The 17,649-nt window shown below is 45.1% G+C and overlaps 1 protein-coding gene across 2 annotated transcripts in view; it reads right to left on the bottom strand.

Annotated features, from left to right (window-relative positions):
* Positions 1–17,649, bottom strand: part of NSG2 (neuronal vesicle trafficking associated 2) — a 40,721-nt gene that overhangs the window by 3,425 nt on the left and 19,647 nt on the right. For both annotated transcript variants that reach the window (XM_069029152.1, XM_069029151.1), the window contains exons 3-4: positions 15,803–15,922; positions 403–513 (exon numbers count right to left, since the gene is read on the bottom strand). In XM_069029152.1, coding sequence (XP_068885253.1) covers positions 403–513; positions 15,803–15,922 — 231 coding nt within the window. The remainder of the gene's footprint in view (positions 1–402; positions 514–15,802; positions 15,923–17,649) is intronic.

The raw sequence follows: 17,649 nt of genomic DNA, 5'->3' as shown, positions 1-17,649 counted from the left end.
AATTTGGATTTCTTTCACAAAGGACACGAGTGCCAGCACTGCAGCAGTTTGCTTTGCATTACAATTACAATGTTTGCCAGTAAACCTCAGTTACTTGGGAGTGTGGGAAGCAAATGCGGGATCCCAGCTGCAATAAATCCATTCACAAATATGAGGGATTATTGCTGAACATCTGTCTGTAGTGTTCACCAAATGCTAATCCCAACAATTACACTGTAACAGTAGCTGATGGAGGCAGATGCACGTCCACATTTCCCATAACACTTTTTCTATTTCAACACATTCCTGCCAACTGTTCTGTTTGGCCTGGTCAAAAAAAAAAAAAGCAGCCTGGGCTGTAACCATGCAGGCAATTAGAGCCTGTCATTAGCTCAGGCAATTCATCCTTCTCAAGTTCCTTACCTTATAAACAAATCCATCTGGGCAACTGTGGTCATAAGTGAAGGCTTTGTACACCACAAGGAACACTATGCAGGCAAGGAATGCAAGAGCCAGGCTTATGAGGATAGTGACCTAGGGAAGAGGGATAATGTTACTGTACGTATGTTAAAATGGCATTATGAGCAACCTCATAATTAAATGACTTATAGGAACAGACATTCTAACAGACTGCAGCCTTCACTCCACCATGCAGTACTTAACTAAGCATGGTAATTGACTGAATGCTGGATCCAATATCCCACATCGTTCCCATCCCCCCAGGACTTTCAGCAGGGCACATTCCTCTGTTTAACCCCTTGCAAATGTATGGATTTTGCTGTAGTATTTGGTGTCCTCGGAGCATTTGTGTTCCCATGCTCTCAGCTCTGGCCCAGCAGCGGCCAGAACGCACATTTGGGGTCTGGTGTGTGTGGATAAAGGGCTCTGTGAGCACGGCAGATCCCACTTTTCTGGGAGCAGAGGCAGGTGAGCAGGGGAGGGAGTGAGGCCTTTGTAGCACACATCCCTTTGTGAGCAATTCCACCAGGATAAACTGGGTCTTGCCAGAGAAAGGGAATCCTTCTCTATTTCTCCAAGCTGTAAAAGGACAATATCCTGACTACTGACAAAATCCCACAGCACATCCAAGAGCAGATGCTGGTGTTGGAGGTACCAGACATATATTCTCCCTCTCCTCATTCCCCAGCAGGTCACCTTGCTGCACATTTGTGTTTCTTTGCTGTAGCTTCCTTCTCTCCAGCTTTTCCAGGTCCCTCCTAAATAGTTCATCCAACTGCAAGTTTTCTGTCCCTACTCCACGTCTGGACTGAGGCTCTGACCACTGATTTTTGCTGAGCTGTGTATTTCTGAGCAAGGATCTGTAAAACACTCCCACCCTCCCCTTTCCCAAAGCTTTCTTGGTCCCATAATTCCACAAATGCAGCATAAATGGCTCTGGATTCCAACTGCCTAAATGAGAGCGGGCTGCACCAGGATTTTGCAGGATCTCTGCATCCTGTCTATAAAAGATGTAACTTGCAGGAGAGGTGATGGCAGAAAGTGGGAAAACACTGGTAATTCCTACAGCAGAGGAGACAGGCTTGTCAGGAACAGCAGTTAATGAACAGCAAGCTGGTTATATCTCAGAATTCATCAATATCATCTTATTTTTACAACAGTAATATTATGTAACATTTTATCAGCAAATATATACTAATTGCTTAATATTGGTTCACATGGAAATCTGCTCTCATTCTCCCCTTCAATCATTCCAGCAGCTGCAGTTCTGGGAGGAGTGGGATTTGCAATCCTACACAGACTCCAGGGGCCACTGGAATTGCTGGCAGGGCAGGAAAAGCCTTCCCAGCAATCCCACAGGAAGATGAACTGCCTGGTGAGGGTGTTCCTACACAGCACCTTGGGATTATTCCTGGAAGACTCAGAGCTACAATTCTGGTGGTTAAAACAAAGGAGTGAAGGCAAATCTGTATCCTTGGTGTCAAATCTTACCCATCACATCCAAAACTCAGGGAAGACAGTGCTGTGGATACTCTAGCAGGAGAGATTCCTAATTAATTGTTAAATTCGAGTATTTTAGAATAAAATGTAAAAAGGTATGACTGGGGCTAAGAGGCTCTGCCAAGGACAGAGTTCACTGAAGCCCAGACCTGCCTTTTAACATTCCTGCTTGAATTAGCCTCTCCTTGGGCCCTAATCTGCTGCAAAATGGGTCAATTAAGGCAAAGGCAGCAGCAGAGGGGGAGCAGCATTTACTGCTGGATCTGAGAGAACACTGTAAGGGACTCCTGGAGTGCTGGAGAGGGATCTGGCACAAAAGGAGTGCAGTTGTACGAATCGCAGCAGTCAGACCAAGAAAATTTGGGATCCACCTCCTCTCAGTGCCCACAGGGGTGAACAGAAGTATTTCGGAGCAGCTTTATGGCAGCCCTTTGGTTCCCAACTTGGGGAAGTGTGTCCCTTTTCATGGTGATGAAGAGGAAGAAGGCTCAGCTGGATTCAAGGGAGATGCAAATGGAATTTGACACGATTTCTGTCACCAAAAGGAGTTGTATTACACATGAAAAAGATTTTTTTAAGTCACTTTGAAATAGTAAAAAGGAGAGACTTCCAGGATTAAATATGCTCTACTTTTTCCAACAGGAGACCTGGGAAAAACAAATCCCTCCCCATAAAGAGCCATCACAATCTTGGTGACAGGTCAGTGTGGAGGAGCATTTTCCCCTGTAGAACATGTCCATCAACTCTTCCTCATTTAAAAGGGGAGCCTGCTAAGCCTGGTACTTTCTGTAATTCCAGTGTAGGTACTAAAACCACGATGACAATGACAAAAGTGTCCTTTGAGGTTAATTTGAAGGCACTAGAGCAAAATGTACATCTTGTTCTACCAAAGCCAATGCTGAGGGGGCAGTCCTGGCTAGAAAGTCAGAAGTAAGAAATGTTCAGCTCTCCAGTCTGGCAACTCTGCCCCAAATTTAATGTACAATGAAAAAAGAGACTCAGCCTTCAGAAGAAGAAAGAACTGAGCTGTGGAGTGAGAATGAATGGCTCTTCATGGCTACTCTGCTAAATCCCAAGTGCATGCACAGCCTATGGAAATGACCATTAGAATTGCAATTTGAAGGGTTCCTTTCCTCTTGTCTGCCCACTGAGTCCCTAAAAAGAATAAATTCCCCTCTGTTCTGTCACTCTGCTCGGGCAAAGTGCTGACATCCAATTCATTATGGCCCAGGAGCAGGTCCCTGTGCTGAGCTCTCCCCTCCCTCCAGGGTGTAACTGAGCCCATTTTCACCCTCCTGCCTCTCCTGCACTTGCAGAATTACAGCGTGACAATATTACACCTGCTGATAAATGGTGTAAAATTGCTCTGGATAAAATGTCATGTAAGATGTTAAAACCCAGAGGAAAGGGAAGAAAAATCCACCCCCAGATATTCTGTCATGCCAGAGCTAAGATCCACCTCTCCAACTATTCCAGAGCATACAAAACTTCATTAACATTCAAACACCAAAGAATCACAGAGCTGCAATACCTAATAAACCTCCACTTTTTTTTTTATGATTAACACGAACCTTGGCAGTCTCTAAGCAATATAAACACTCACAGAGGGGAAATAAAATTTAGTGAGCAGATAAAACCTAGAAGTGCTGCAGGCATCAATCTGTCACATGTGACTGCTCGAGTGGGTGAAAGAAGGGGGGGGTTTGCCTGCCCTCTCCTCAAAATCTCACATGATTCCCAAAGGCTCCCTTAAGAAGAAACAGAGAAGAGAGAACATCATTACCACACCAAAACACTCCCCATCCCCCAAAAAATGTGGGAACAGGCCCTTAACATCCGTGAAGGATGATGTCAAGCTCCCATCAACAGCAGCACACTTGGGGTGGTTCCTCCCTTTGCCCACAGATGAAGAGCACTTTTTGCATTTTCACACAGCACAGACGAATAAAAGGATCCATCCTCATCAGGCAATGGGACATCAGGTGCCAGCAGGTTTTGTGCCAGGGAGAGGATGTCTAATTGCAGTGGTGTTCCAGCTAACCTGGCTTTCATGCAGCCCACAGAAGCATCCTCCCTGCTCTGTTTGGTTTCATCAGCTGCCCAGGATTTCCTTTTTCATCAAAAATTCTCTTTTTCCCTCTCTTGCTCCAGTACAAAGCCTTATTTAAAAGGCAACCAGAGAACAATGGCACATCCAAACAGCAGGGCATTTATTTTACAGCTTTTTCCATTGCAAGGTTTTTACAGTTTTAGTCTTTATTTATATAATATATAACCATAGAATGGTTTGGGTTGGAAGGGACCTCAAAAATCATCTCATTCCATGGGTAGGGACACCCTCCACTAGCCCAGACTGCCCCAAGTGTCCAACCTGGCCTTGGGCACTGCCAGGGATGGGGCAGCCACAGCTTCTCTGGGCAACCTGTGCCAGGGCCTGCCCACCCTCACAGGGAAGAATTTCTTACCAACATCCAACTGCAATTTCCCCTCTTTCAGCGTGGGTGGCACTTCTTTGATATCAGGCACGATTTTATTTCTAGACCTGGTAAATCAGTGTTTGACTCTGGACACTTTTCTCCCTGCTTATATATGCTTAAAACAGGAGCAGAGCCAAGAAGATGCCAACCAGGAAAAGCCTTGCTGCCTACAGGAAAAGCATCCAGGCTCCGAGAAGAGATAAAGATCATTTACCATGGAAAAATCCCTGCAAAATTTGGCACCATTTTCTTACTCTCTGCAGCTGTAATGTGAATTAGGGACCTCAGAAGCCTCTGTCTGTCCCTGCACTGCAGTCCAAGCCTCTTCACAAAATCCCAGTTTAGCAGGAAAAGTTCCCACTGTTGCTGCCATGTCTGGTTCTACAAGATACCTTCAGTGTTGCTGGGCATTGGGAAATTTTGTGACCTTTAATAGGCAATTCAGCTAAAGTTGTTCCCTTGGTTTTAATCTTCTCTTTGTAGAGAAAGAAAGGCAAAGAACAAGGCAAAGTCTGTTACGAACAAAATTGGCAGGAATTCTGTCAAGGTTATTTCAGAGAAGAGCTTAAGAGCTGTGCTTGGAGAGGCAGCAAAGCTTTTCCTATAGTTTATGGCAATTCCATTACAGCTGGAAACCAACCAATCCCCTGACAACCCAGTTAACTTGCAGAAAAAAAATCACAAAATCATCTAAGGGCATCCAAATACATCCATGCACTCATGAATCCATTATAAAGATTTCTGCTTGACAATGAAAAATTCAGGAGGGCAATTTTTTTCCCCTTCATCCCATAACTTCTTCCAGCTGATAATGAGATGGAAGATTGACACCATCAGATCTCCACATGAACAGTGCAATTAAAGTGAAAGACTCAGGAGCACTTCGCAGCTCCTGGATCCAGATATCCTGGCTGCCTCCCTGTATTCCAGGATGGAATCCAAGTGCAAACCACCCAAATCCAGGTTTTTATTGCAAGAAAACTCAGCTGTGTTGGCAGTGAGGGAGCCACAGGCTGACAGGACACTCAGATGGATGAAGCAGGGGATGAGGTACCCCCCAAATACACACCAGGAGGAGCTGCCCCACTGTTCAAACTCTGTCAAAGAACTGTTGTGGTGCCTTGCCCAGCACCCAGACACCCTGATCTACCCTGACAGTGAAAATGATCTGACTGCACTTCTTCAAAAATGACATTTCAGTCCCCACTGTTAAAAATAGTTTTGTAATAAGTTGCTGATTTTGCTGATCTTCTCTCAACAGCTTCGCCTCCGAAATTTTGAAAGGCTAACTGCAAAAAAAGTGACACAATTGGGTCTTCAGATTTGTTTAGTACTGCTCAAGAAGATGTAGGATTTGTTCTTCATTATTACAGCACAGCTTTGTTCCAGATGGCGTCCAGATTCTTAAGAAGCATTGTTTAGGAGATGCTTTGTAAGAGGGAAATGTCCTTAGTCATGTATCTACACTTTCAGGGCTATGGGAAAATATTCCTTAGTGCTGCAAGGTTTCTTAATGAAGTTTTAGGGTGGCATTTTTTGGTCCTTTATCTTAGAATGCAAAACCATAATGCATAACCAACTTGGCCCCAATTCTCCTAAGAACAGTGAACACCATCCATGCAGATGGGATCATCATGGGGTCCAGAAACTTCTCACATCTGCTCCTGGGCTGATCCCCGGCATGGGCAGCAGGGCAGGGGGGGATTGCAGCCCTCTGCCCCTCTCAGGTGAGACCCCACCTGCAGAGCTGCCCCAGCCCTGGGGCCCTGCACAGGAAGGAGCTGGAGCTGCTGGAGAGAGGCCAGAGGAGGCACCAGGATGATCCGAGGGATGGAGCAGCTCTGCTGGGAGGAAAGGCTGGGAGAGCTGGGATTGTTCAGCCTGGAGAGGAGGAGCTTTGGGGTGACCCCACTGTGGTCTTCCAGTGCCTAAATGAGCTAAAAGATGGAGAGAGACTTTGGGCAAGGGCCTGGAGCGACAGGACAAGGGGGAATGGATTCAAACTGAAAGAATTCTTCCATGTGAGGGTGGGCAGGCCCTGGCACAGGGTGCCCAGGGAATCTGTGGCTGCCACATCCCTGGAAGTGTCCAAGGCCAGGTTGGATGGGGCTTGGAGCTACCTGGGCTAGTGGAAGGTGTCCCTGCCCATGTGAGGAGGAGGAATTGAATGATCTTTAAGGTCCCTTCCAGCCCAAGCCATTCTAGGATTCTCTCTCCACTATTCCAGGGGTTCCTTTCAGCCCATGCAGCCCAGCAATCAAAGTCCAAAACACTCAGAGAGTCCAGAGAGGCTCATTTATCCAAGTACCCCAAAGCCTCAGAGGAATCCACTTGAAACAGCAGTGGCTGTCTCTGAGCCAATTTCCCCTCCCAGCCATGTCCCCATGGGCTCTACCCATCTCTGCACACCCCAGCCCGTGACAACACCAGAGAACCTTTCCAAGTTTGCAAATCTTAAAAAGAATCATCTCTTTTCCAGGATAGCCACCAGCAATTCCTCTGCTCTGCGCCTCCTAAAGCTGTGAGAGCAGCACGAGTGTGGAAGGAGCACACCGTGTTTCTAAGCAATTTGTCAAATAATTAAATTATGCACACAATAACTAGCTGGCTCAATTATATTAGCCAGTCTCCATCATGTAATATAATTTCTAGTGGCTGTTTAGGCCCTAATAGCCTCAGATCTTTTTAACAGTGTCTGGTGCCAGCTGCAGGCTGCGTGACATCTCCCTGTGCCAAGTCTAACCCCTTGGATGGAAAATTCATGGCTCCGTTTCCAAGCCCCCGTTCCTTATGGAAGTTCTAAATGCCATTTTAAATAAGGCTGCTTCACCAATGAGCATCAGTGAATTTCCATTTAGGTAAATAAAAAGCTCTGTTGGATTTGCTTTCTCTTTTCTGCCATTTAATGCCATAAAAAAATTCCTTCATCAAGCAGGATGGGTGTAGTGAGATGGGGTGATGTTGTTTCTAGCACCACCACAGAAATCCACGGACATTCTGGCACACCAGGCAGGTGTTTAAAGGTGTGTTCCCCCACTCCTACAAGAATATTTTCTTCCTCTTCCAACTGTCAGAAGCCTTCCCACTGGGACTAGGTGATCTTTCAGGTCCCTCCCAGCCCAGGCCATTCAATGGTTCTGTGTCTGTTACCTCCAAAAGAAAAGAAGCAAACCCCCCAAATTAAACAAGTGGAGTGACTCAAGAACGACTCAGAAGGGAGCTTTCCTTCCCAACCCCACACCCTGAGAACACCTGACAGCCCATTTCAGGAGCTGAGCAATGCTGGAAGAGGCTTCCTAGCAGATGCCTAATTTGAGGTGTTTTTTCAATTAGTGGGACTGCAGCAGACAGAAACATCCTCTCCAAGCCTTCCTGACGTGCAGCCATTCCCCACCGCCCTGGCAGAGCCTTGGCTGTGACATTTCCTCTGGTCACTCCACGTGGGACATGGCACTGGATGCCTCAGCTCATCACAGGCCCTTTTTAAATGCATTAACAGGGATACAAGATAAATCAAGCCATCAATAAACTGTCTCCTTGCCTGCCCTTTGCCTGCCAAGACCCAACCGTTGCACAGTCTCATGAATGCAAAATCTTCCCCTCTCACTCTTCTCCGATGTTGGATTTGGTGCAGGGAAGGCTCTGGGAGCCCTGACTAAGAATGGATTCAGGGATTAGCTCATGGCAACACACCTGGGAATTGCAGGTTGTGTTCCCTGCTCTGCTAGTGCCTTTTCCTGACACCTGACATCCCCCCAAGCCCAGCTCCAGAGCTCACTCCCCACTCACAGACACCCCAGCGAGAGCCACCCAAAGCTGCAAGCATCTGAATTCCCCAAATCTTGGCTTTTCCTGGGAAAAAAACACCCAAAGGCCACCACCATCCCACAGCCAAGGATCAGGCTGGCTCTAGGGAAAAGCTGAGGTGCATTTCCAATGTGAAATTATCTTCTTCCAAAGGTCAGGCTTGCAAAACACCTCTGGTTCAGTGCACCCTTGTGCCTGCAAAAAAGTCACTTGGAAGTTTTTTCCTCCAAGAATGCCAACAAATTCACCTGTATTTCAGCATTTATGTCTCCCATCAAGAGTAGGAAATAATATTTCTGCATTCACGGTCCAGTACACCCATTTCTCCTTAAAAACTTATTATGTGGGTGCTTCATAGGAGAACAAAGTGAGGACTTGGTGAGCAGAGTGTCCCCTGGGTAACTTAAGAATTAAAAGCCTTTCCATTTTGAATTAGAAAGATGAAACTTTATTGCTGCAAATGACTTACAAGAGCTACTCTTTTAACAGCAAACAACAGAAATGAATAATCGAGGTGATTATGCTGCCTTCAAAGGCATGAGGCCAGTTCCATTAGCTGTGGATCTGACCCAACAGGCTTTAATACATCTGCAAGTACCAACAAGAGGCAGCTCAGCTCTGTTTAACATTCAATCACAGCCTGTGCTGCTTTAGAGAGTGAAACATTGCATGGAAAAATATGTGTGAGTGAAGCATTGAGCTTCCTTGATTATTATTTTTCTTTAGCATTCAGTGGTCTGGCTACAAGACTCCAAATGCACTTCTCGACAGGCAACAAACTTTGCTTTGGTTTCATTCAGCTGAAAATTCTTTCCTGCTCCTCCATCCTGCTTGGTCTCTTTTGCTACAGTGGCCACACCAGCATTAAATCTTTCATTTCACCTTAAATGCTGACAGGAAAATTGCCCAACACACAGATTTCCTGTGGGGTGGCACAGGTAAGTGCACAGTGATGTTGGAGACAGAGGTGCAGTGTAAGAAATCCTCCAGACCCAATGGGAACTACAATTACATCCTGCAATTAGCACCAGGGGTATCTCCATGTGGTCACTCACAGTAATATTTTCAAGCATTTTGCTCCAAAGCCAAGGGTCAGTTGAGGTTTCTGCTCTGTAAATCCTTTCTTCCTTCAATATACCCTGGTTTGGAGAATAAAGTTTCAGCAGGTGTACCCCACAAATACTTAGACGTGAATATTCTCTGTGACTTCCACTTTTGGAGATTTTCTGCATAACAATTCACTTTCTTCTTCTCTCCAAAAATCAATTAAATGAAAAAAAAAACCAAACCAAAACTGAACAAATCTCTTCAGCTGATTACTCTGTTAGTGCTCACAGATGGCAAAAATAAAATAGAGTTGAGAGGCTTTTCCTGACTTTGCAAAAGAGTGTGTGTGTGTGTGTGTAAAACTAACATAAAACAAGAATGCACTGTAAGGAATGGTCCGTTTCCTATTAAAAAAACGTATTTGGGTTTTTTTTCCTTGCTTTATTAGGTGATCCCTAAGCCAGTTGTATAGAGCACTCAGTTAAATCAAAATAGATTTTTCTTGTGTGTTTTAGACATGGACATGACATTCTTGGTCCCGTGCCTGTACAAAAAAAATTAAGGAATTGGCTGGGAGTTCTTACAAAACCCCCAGACTCCTACCCAGCCAGGGGAAACCTTGCAGGGTTTATAGCTCCATACCTGGGGATGTGATCAGACAGATCTGTTCCCTGGCAGCTGAGCCACAAATCCGCACTCAGTTCATCCTCACAGCTCCTGATTGTCACTGATGATCACAAACGGCTCCATCAATCAGCCTCGTGCAGCCTGGGAGAGCCACTGGGACAGATGTGACCTGTCCTCTTCCCATTACAGCCAGAGCAGGAGAAGGATTTCTGAGCTCAGGCAGAAAGATGAGGAGCAACATTTCTCACTTGCTTGCATCCACACCACGAGTGAGAGCCTGAAGCCACACAGGCTGAGTCTGCAGCAAGGCCAGGCAGGGCTGGGCAGTGGTTTTTGGGAAAAGAGAACTGGTGACTTCCTGCATTGCACTGGAAAATATTCAGCCTCCAAAGAGAAGGCTTTAGCTCCAGACTCAATCTGTCCACCACAGCCTGGAGAACACTTAGGTGCAGTGAGAGCTGCCTGACACCCCTGCAGGAACTTGCCCACTGCCCCCACAGGGAAAGGAGATTGCTTGGTGACAGCTGAGAACTCCCCATGGGAGGGAATATTCCCCCAAATCACTCCCTGGGGACTGAAATCAACCCCTTCATCCTGACACCTCTCCAAGCCCCTCGCTGAGTGCAAGGTTCAAAAGAACACCACGGTACCAGCCCCAGTGCTGGGGCCAGTGCCTGCTCCCCTGTGCCTGCCACACTTCTGCTTTTCCTCTGTCCTTTTGTCTCTTTCCTTTTGTCCCTTGTTCTCCTGATCCCGAAAACAACGTCTCAGCCCCAGCAGCAATTCCCAACAGAGCGAGAGAAATCCCTGTGTACAGCCCGTGTTCCTGCCCCGAGCACCACTCCCATTAGTCAGGGTAATGGGATCCTCCAGCGGCCACCCCGCAGCTCCCGATAAGCGATGGGATGTGGCAGTTGCCATGGTAACGCTGGGACTGTTAGGATTAAAAAGGAGTAAGGAAACCGGTCCTGCTCACACTCAGAGGAGTCCTTTCTCCAAGAGTTACTCCTGCCCCACGGGAACTGAACAATTAAAGGAGACTTTGAATTTATTTACCTGTGAATGGGCACAATGAAAAGCCCCAGTTGCTTTTCTGGGGTTTCTTTGCAGGTTAGAGGAAGAACTGTCAGCATAAAGCAACAGCCTACAGGTGAAAGCAGAAGATCCCACGGGGGAGTTTGCAGGCTCCATGGCATGGGCAGGGAGTTTGGGAAGCAGAAGCAGGAATGGCACATTTGGGGCTCTATGTGTGCAGCAAAGTGTGAATTCCCTGGGGATTTGATGGCTCACCTTCCAGTAGGGGAAGCAGGGGAGCATCTTCCATTTAGCAAAGCTGCCACCAACAGGAAATGAATCCCTGGCCCTGGCCCAGCAAAATCTTTCTTAATTATGAGCCAAGCATTTCAGATATTGGCTTGGGTTTGATCATGAACAATTCTTGCATCAAGCTCTGTTTTGCAGGGTGTGGCTGGAGACAAAGCAATTTTGTTCTAAATCTTTCACATTAGGTCAGAGGAAAATCATTTTTCCAGTGTGAGCATTTCAACAACAGAAGCATTTGAATGGGTTCCACTACATTTTGAGGACCTGATGGAAAAGTGTGGGCAATAATTACATCCACTGGTCCCTGGATCTGTGTTTCAGGGCAGTTTCAGGGTGGAGGGAGGAGAGGGGTGATCTAACGATAAGAAATAATTATCACTGCACACTCAACAGGGAGAGATGACACAGCCTGTGGCTCTGAAAATGCCTCTTGCCAAACTGCAGCAGAAGAATGAAGCTCCCAGTCTTCTTCAGTGAAGCAGTGATCAATACTTGCAGATGATTTCTCCAGGTAGATAAACTGCTTGCAAAAAACATCTTAAATATCTCAACTTCTCCCCCATACACCCACTCCCAACTTGTTCTGTTAAAGACAAGTACAGAGTTTAATTATTCCAAGGCTGAAAACACCAGCTTTTTAAAGAAAAGTCAGATAACGATGGGAGATAACGATCACCCAGCTAACGGTCAATAAATCATTTTCTCCCTGAAAATAATGAAGAGTTCTGTGGCAGTGGTGAGAAAGGGCTCAAACCAGTGTAACAAAGAGACCAGTTTGTGTAAAACCAGTAAGGGACCAGCAGTTACAGGTGTCCACCCAATGCTCTGTAAACCTACACAGAAAGGTCACCCCAGCACCTCTTCTGATGCTATTTAATAAATTAATGCTTCTGGATCATTTCTGTGCTATCTGGACCGGTTGGAAGAGAAAAGGAGTCACTGGAAACCCTGTTCTCTGGAAGTAACAAGACTTCATTTGATGGGGAATCTGCTTAAAAAGCAAAAAGGACTCAACCTCTTTTCAGTACTGATAGAAATAAGGGCAGGATGATTACTCACATATGAGAGATTGTTCTTAAAAGCTGGAAGATGGGGTATCACTGGTGAGAAGGAGCAGGAAGCCCCAGGTGCAAAGGGTGAGAGCTGTTACCCCACAGAGGAATCAGAGACATTTACAGACCCTCTCTAATGCACCTCAGTGTAGTCACAGGATGGCAAAGGCCAGGAACAGGAGCTCCCTTCAAAGCACTGCAAATGAAAGGCAAACAGCAGCCACCCCTCCCCTCCAGCCTGGGAAACCTCAGCTCACAGAGTTACTGCAAAACAAGATCTCTGCAGATCAAAAACTTCCTAGAGGAACACACTCCAAAGGTATAAGCAGTCTGGAGAAGGCAAGGTCTATAAATCATCGCCTGTCAGCTTAGAAAAATGTTCTCTTTGCTTCTCTGTGCAGGAGTAAAACGAGAAGAGGAATTTCTTTTCTGTATGGATGGCTCAACCATAGGGCTATTTGAACATCATTTTCTTGTAAGCCATCTACACAGAACAATTTAAACAGTTGTTATAAAGGATGTATGGGCTGACTCATCCAGCTGAAGAATCAGCCTAATTGGTCAAACTTCCAGGACACCGTGTGCTGAGCTGGAGAGAATCATAATCTCATCTATTAGGGGATGTGACAAGTTGCAGGAGCTAGCTCAGATTCCTGGAAGAGCTGGTGTGAAAGAAGAACCGTTGCCTAGGGACAGTCTCTTCTTTATGATAATTAAAGAGCTCAGATCTGGGCTATTCTGGATGGATGAAAAATATGCAAGCATAAGCTTAAATTCTGGCTTGGGCTTGTTCATGTGAGAAAGTTGTCTAATAATTCATTAGTTTCTTCAATAAAAGATACCCAAAAGGCAGGGAAAAGGGCAGCTGTGGACTTGGCTGCAGGTTCACATGGTCTCAAAATTTCCTCCAGGCATCCTGCTCTTCTGCATCACAGGATCACAGAATCTCCTGAGTTGAAGGGATGATCCAAGTGCAGCTCCTGGCCCTGCCCAGACCCCCCAACAACCCCACCCTGGGCATCCCTGGCAGCGCTGTCCAAATGCTCCTGGAGCTCTGGCAGCCTCGGGGCCGTGCCCATTCCCTGGGGAGCCTGGGCAGTGCCCAGCACCCTCTGGGGGAAGAACCTTTCCTGATATCCAACTTTTCCCTACTATCTACTTTGGACCCAACAGGAGGGGGCAGCCAGGGGGGCTCAGCCTCTTCTCCCAGGGAACAGGGACAGGATGGAAGGAAATGGCCTCAAGCTGTGCCAGGGGAGGCTCAGGGTGGACAGCAGCAGGAATTTCCCCATGGAAAGGGTGCTCAGGCCTTGGCAGGGGCTGCCCAGGGAGGTTTGGAGTGCCCATCCCTGGAGGTGCCCAAGGAAGGGCTGGAGGTGGCACTCAGAGCTCTGGGCTGGGGACAAGGTGGGGATGGGGCACAGCTTGGACTCCATGGGCTGGGAGGACTTTTCCACCCTCAAAAGTACAAAAGAAAACATGATGAACACAATTGTATCACATTTTTAAAGCTTTTAAAAATGCAGCCAAGCTGAGATCATGAAAGTTAAGTATTTACTGTGATTTGCTCTTACAAAAAACAAATGTAAAATGATTTCATCAGTACCAGATAACAGGCCAGCATATAACCAGAGGGCAGGGTTTTTAATAACTTCACTAAAAATATGCACTGGGACAAAAATGTGGTGCAATAAAAAGAAAAAGTACAAAAGGTAATAAATATTACCTATTAGCTCATTTTTGTCAGGAAATAATACTACAAATTTAATGGGATACATGGAAGTCTTATGAAAAGCAAGCAGGGAGAGGCTTAAGAGTCCTATCCAGTATTTGACCAGAGGCTGCCTGATGAATAAGTTGACATTGAAGTGCAGAGAATGAAAATCATCTGGACTTTAGGGAAAGGAAATAGCTCAAAAATGAAACTGTGATGTTGCCAGGCTCTATAGGAAGAGGCCCAGCTCCCACCTCTGCCAGGGCTCCCAGCTGGAGCTGGTGAGAGCAATGGGAAAACTGCACCAAAAACAGGACTGGGAGAGGAAAAAATGCATGAAAGGAAAGGTTTGAATGCAACAGCAACTTGGGTGCTTGAAGAATGGGAAAAACAAGATACTCTGTAGGAGTAAATGAAATAGGATTTATCCATGAGCTATACATTAACTCAGTGTGTAAGGATGAGATGCTCTTGACTGCTTTTTTAAAATAACAAAGCCAGATCTTTCAGTGGTTTTACACTGCCTTTCACATCCTTCCGGGCTGCAGGATCCAGTGTTAAACACCCAGTGAGGCACCACCATTTACAACATCAGCAAGGCCATTTACTGCAGGTTACAGCCAACACATGAGTCCAGGAGACTGAATTTATTGCTGGTTCTCAGGCACATCGTGTCTGGTTCTGATTTGTGTGCTGCTCCCACTGGAACATGTCTGCTGTGGCTTCCAAGACTGGGTTTAATCGTGGTTAATTCACTGTTCCCTTTAGTAGTGGGACAATGGAGAGTTACCACTGGTGGTAAATAGATACTACACACAATAAGCTCAGTAAAAAATTCAACATCAAACATCAACAGCAGGCAAATAATTTTAGATCAAACTGTGATGTCCACTGAAAAAAAAAACAACCCAAGAACCATAAACATTTATTTATACAACTCTTTAAGAATAAATTATGCTTTGGAAGGAGCAGGACTGTAACCAAGCACTGCCCACTTTTTCTGTTTTCTACTCAAATCGTTGATATTTCCTCTGACTTTGAAAATGAGCAGCCAGATCTCACATTTCTATCACCGCCATGCTCTGTGGTGTAGAAAAAGCACCAGGTCTTCCCAGTGAAAAGGGAGGAAAAACTGGCAGCTACACACTTGGGAGTCTAATTTTAGGAGGAACTGAGCCATTCTAAGGTGCTGCAGTCAACAGGAACCAAGAGCACTCGATAAATCATGAGTTTCTTTCCATGTTTGAGTAGAGCCTGTTGAAAATTTCCCAAGAAAACATTTTCCATCACAAAATTCCAATCCCTGTGAAGCAAAACTGCTTACAGGACATGATATGCTTGGATACATCTCTAAAATCTCTTTTTCTATGCATTTTGAAGTGGATTTTAATCTGTAGTAATATAACAATAATTTATTTTTAGTATTAAAAGGGTTGTCTGGCTATGAGACAAAAGGAGTTTTAAATGGCTAAACAAAATGTTTCAATCCATCTTCCCTGGGATTTTTAAAATTCTTTTTAAACACCAATGCTTGAGAAGAAAAAGGATTCAAACTTGGTTTATTTTCAGTTTGGGTTGGAATATATTTTCATCATTTTCCTGGGAAAGAAAAGCATTTCCTACTTTAGATGTAAGCCAAAGAAGGTATTTTCATGCCTGTCCTAAAATAAATCTTTACACTCATGCAGATAAACCTCCCTTTGACCCTGGTGAGGAGTGGAGTGGTATATTTGTTATGTCTTTCCTGTCACTTTGATTCAGTTATTTTAAAATGAATGGCATTTGCATCAGAAGGCAGCAAAATAACCATTTCTTACCTTTAGTCTTTCTGTTACCCCATCAGTGAAACTGACTGTGAATTCAGCAATTTTGGGCACTCTGAGTTTTCCTTTGTTCTTCTGGTCAGGCTGATACTCTGTTCTTGTTTTCACAATTACCTGGAAAATAACAACACTTTTAAGAGTTCTGCCCACAGCACAGATTTTGGGGTTGTTATCAAAGCTTTTCTATATAAACCATCCCCTGGACATACACAAGCACCGTAAACATAAAAGTGTTCATAAAAATGAACACAAAGCCATCATCCCATCCCCTCAGGAATAAGAGAGGCAGATAAATAGGCAGACACACAGAACTAGGACAGCGAGCCTTAGAATAGCTGACAGCAAAATGTTTGACATCCACTTTTGTTTAGGACTAGGCATTTAATTTTTGTATCATGCTCAACAGGCAGAAGAACAGCCCATCCTAAAGAAGAGTGTCACTAATTAAAAGCTCTGTCCAAACAAGTTCTGCTGAAGCCAATTTAAATTGAGGCCATTTGGTGTCTCATTTATTCAGGCTCCAAATTATCAATATTTATCTTGTATTATCACCTTGGCTTTCCCTCTTAGATCTGTGTCTGACTAACCCAGGTCCTACTAATCTTATAAAATGAGGTGTTTTACACCAGTGCAGAAGACCCTTCCACTTTTTGGGTCCACGTTCTGAGCTGCAGCCTGGTGGAAATGAAAAACTCCAGGAGTGGAGGCTGCTGCAGATGAGAGTGACAAGAGTGATCCTAAAGCTCTTAGTTAGAAACAAAACCGTGGTGAAGGATTGGAACAGATTAAGTGATGCACAAGGTTGAGTTCCCAGCTAATCACGGACTTATTTCCAAATGAAGACAGCAAAGTCTGCTTTGGACCAAAGAGAACCCCAGGTATTTAATCCTCCTGCACTTAATGCATGTGATGATCAGAGGGAGAGAAAAGCAGTGAGGAGTCATAAGCCAATTTTCTGGATTCAAATGCAAATCATTAAATACTGATGAATATTTACATCCTTCAGTGAATCCCTCTCAATAGTATTTATTACAGGAGCATTTGCAATATTAATACTTGGGGAGAAGAAGGGACAAAAAGCCACTCGAGTACATTTCTGTGAGCATTTGGGAGCTCAGGATTTCTGATGACACAACGCAGAGGATGGGAAATGACCCACGGGGACAAGCTTGACTGGGCAGGTTTGGGGTGAATCCTGACCCTGCTCTGAACCCACTGTTGAATCAAACCCCATTTTGCCCATTCCGTCCAGCACACTGTGGGCAAAATAAAGCAAAGCTCCCTCTGCAGCCAAGACAAAGTGGCCCAGGTCAGCTGTGAGTTTCAAACAAGCAAAAACCTAATTTTCTCCCTCAAAAGGAGGTAAGTGCACCCAGCCTCGTGCAGCTGGCCAGCCTTCAGTCTTCTCCCTGGCCTTTTGTAAACCCAGTACAGTAAATTATAGAGGATCAGCCAGCAGCACCTGCCAGCCAGTGTTTAGAAATTGCTCTCTTTCTGTTTTCAGACAATATCCAATTCTCCCAAATTCATGTTTCCTGCTTGATATACATCTTAGCTGCAGACAATTTTTTTAAATTTACATGAGGGCTTTTCCACAAACTCCAACGCTTGGTCTTAATGAAAGACCATGAAGCCAGAATATAAGAAAAAAATCAAATTAAAACCCTTCCTTGTTTCTAGCTATAATTTAATTTTCTTCATCATCAACACCAATTTTGTTATGGTCATTTTTTAACTTACATTTCACCAATAAGCAGGAAAGTTTGAATCATGCTGCCCACAGGGATACAGAGTGAGCCTGAAAATGAACCCTTCCTTCACCAGGCATCAGGTTCAGGTCC

This window comes from Aphelocoma coerulescens, chromosome 13 (assembly GCF_041296385.1).
Source record: "Aphelocoma coerulescens isolate FSJ_1873_10779 chromosome 13, UR_Acoe_1.0, whole genome shotgun sequence".
Lineage (NCBI taxonomy): Eukaryota > Metazoa > Chordata > Aves > Passeriformes > Corvidae > Aphelocoma > Aphelocoma coerulescens.
Note: the sequence above shows the minus strand (reverse complement) of the source record. Positions and strands in the feature narration are given on the sequence as shown.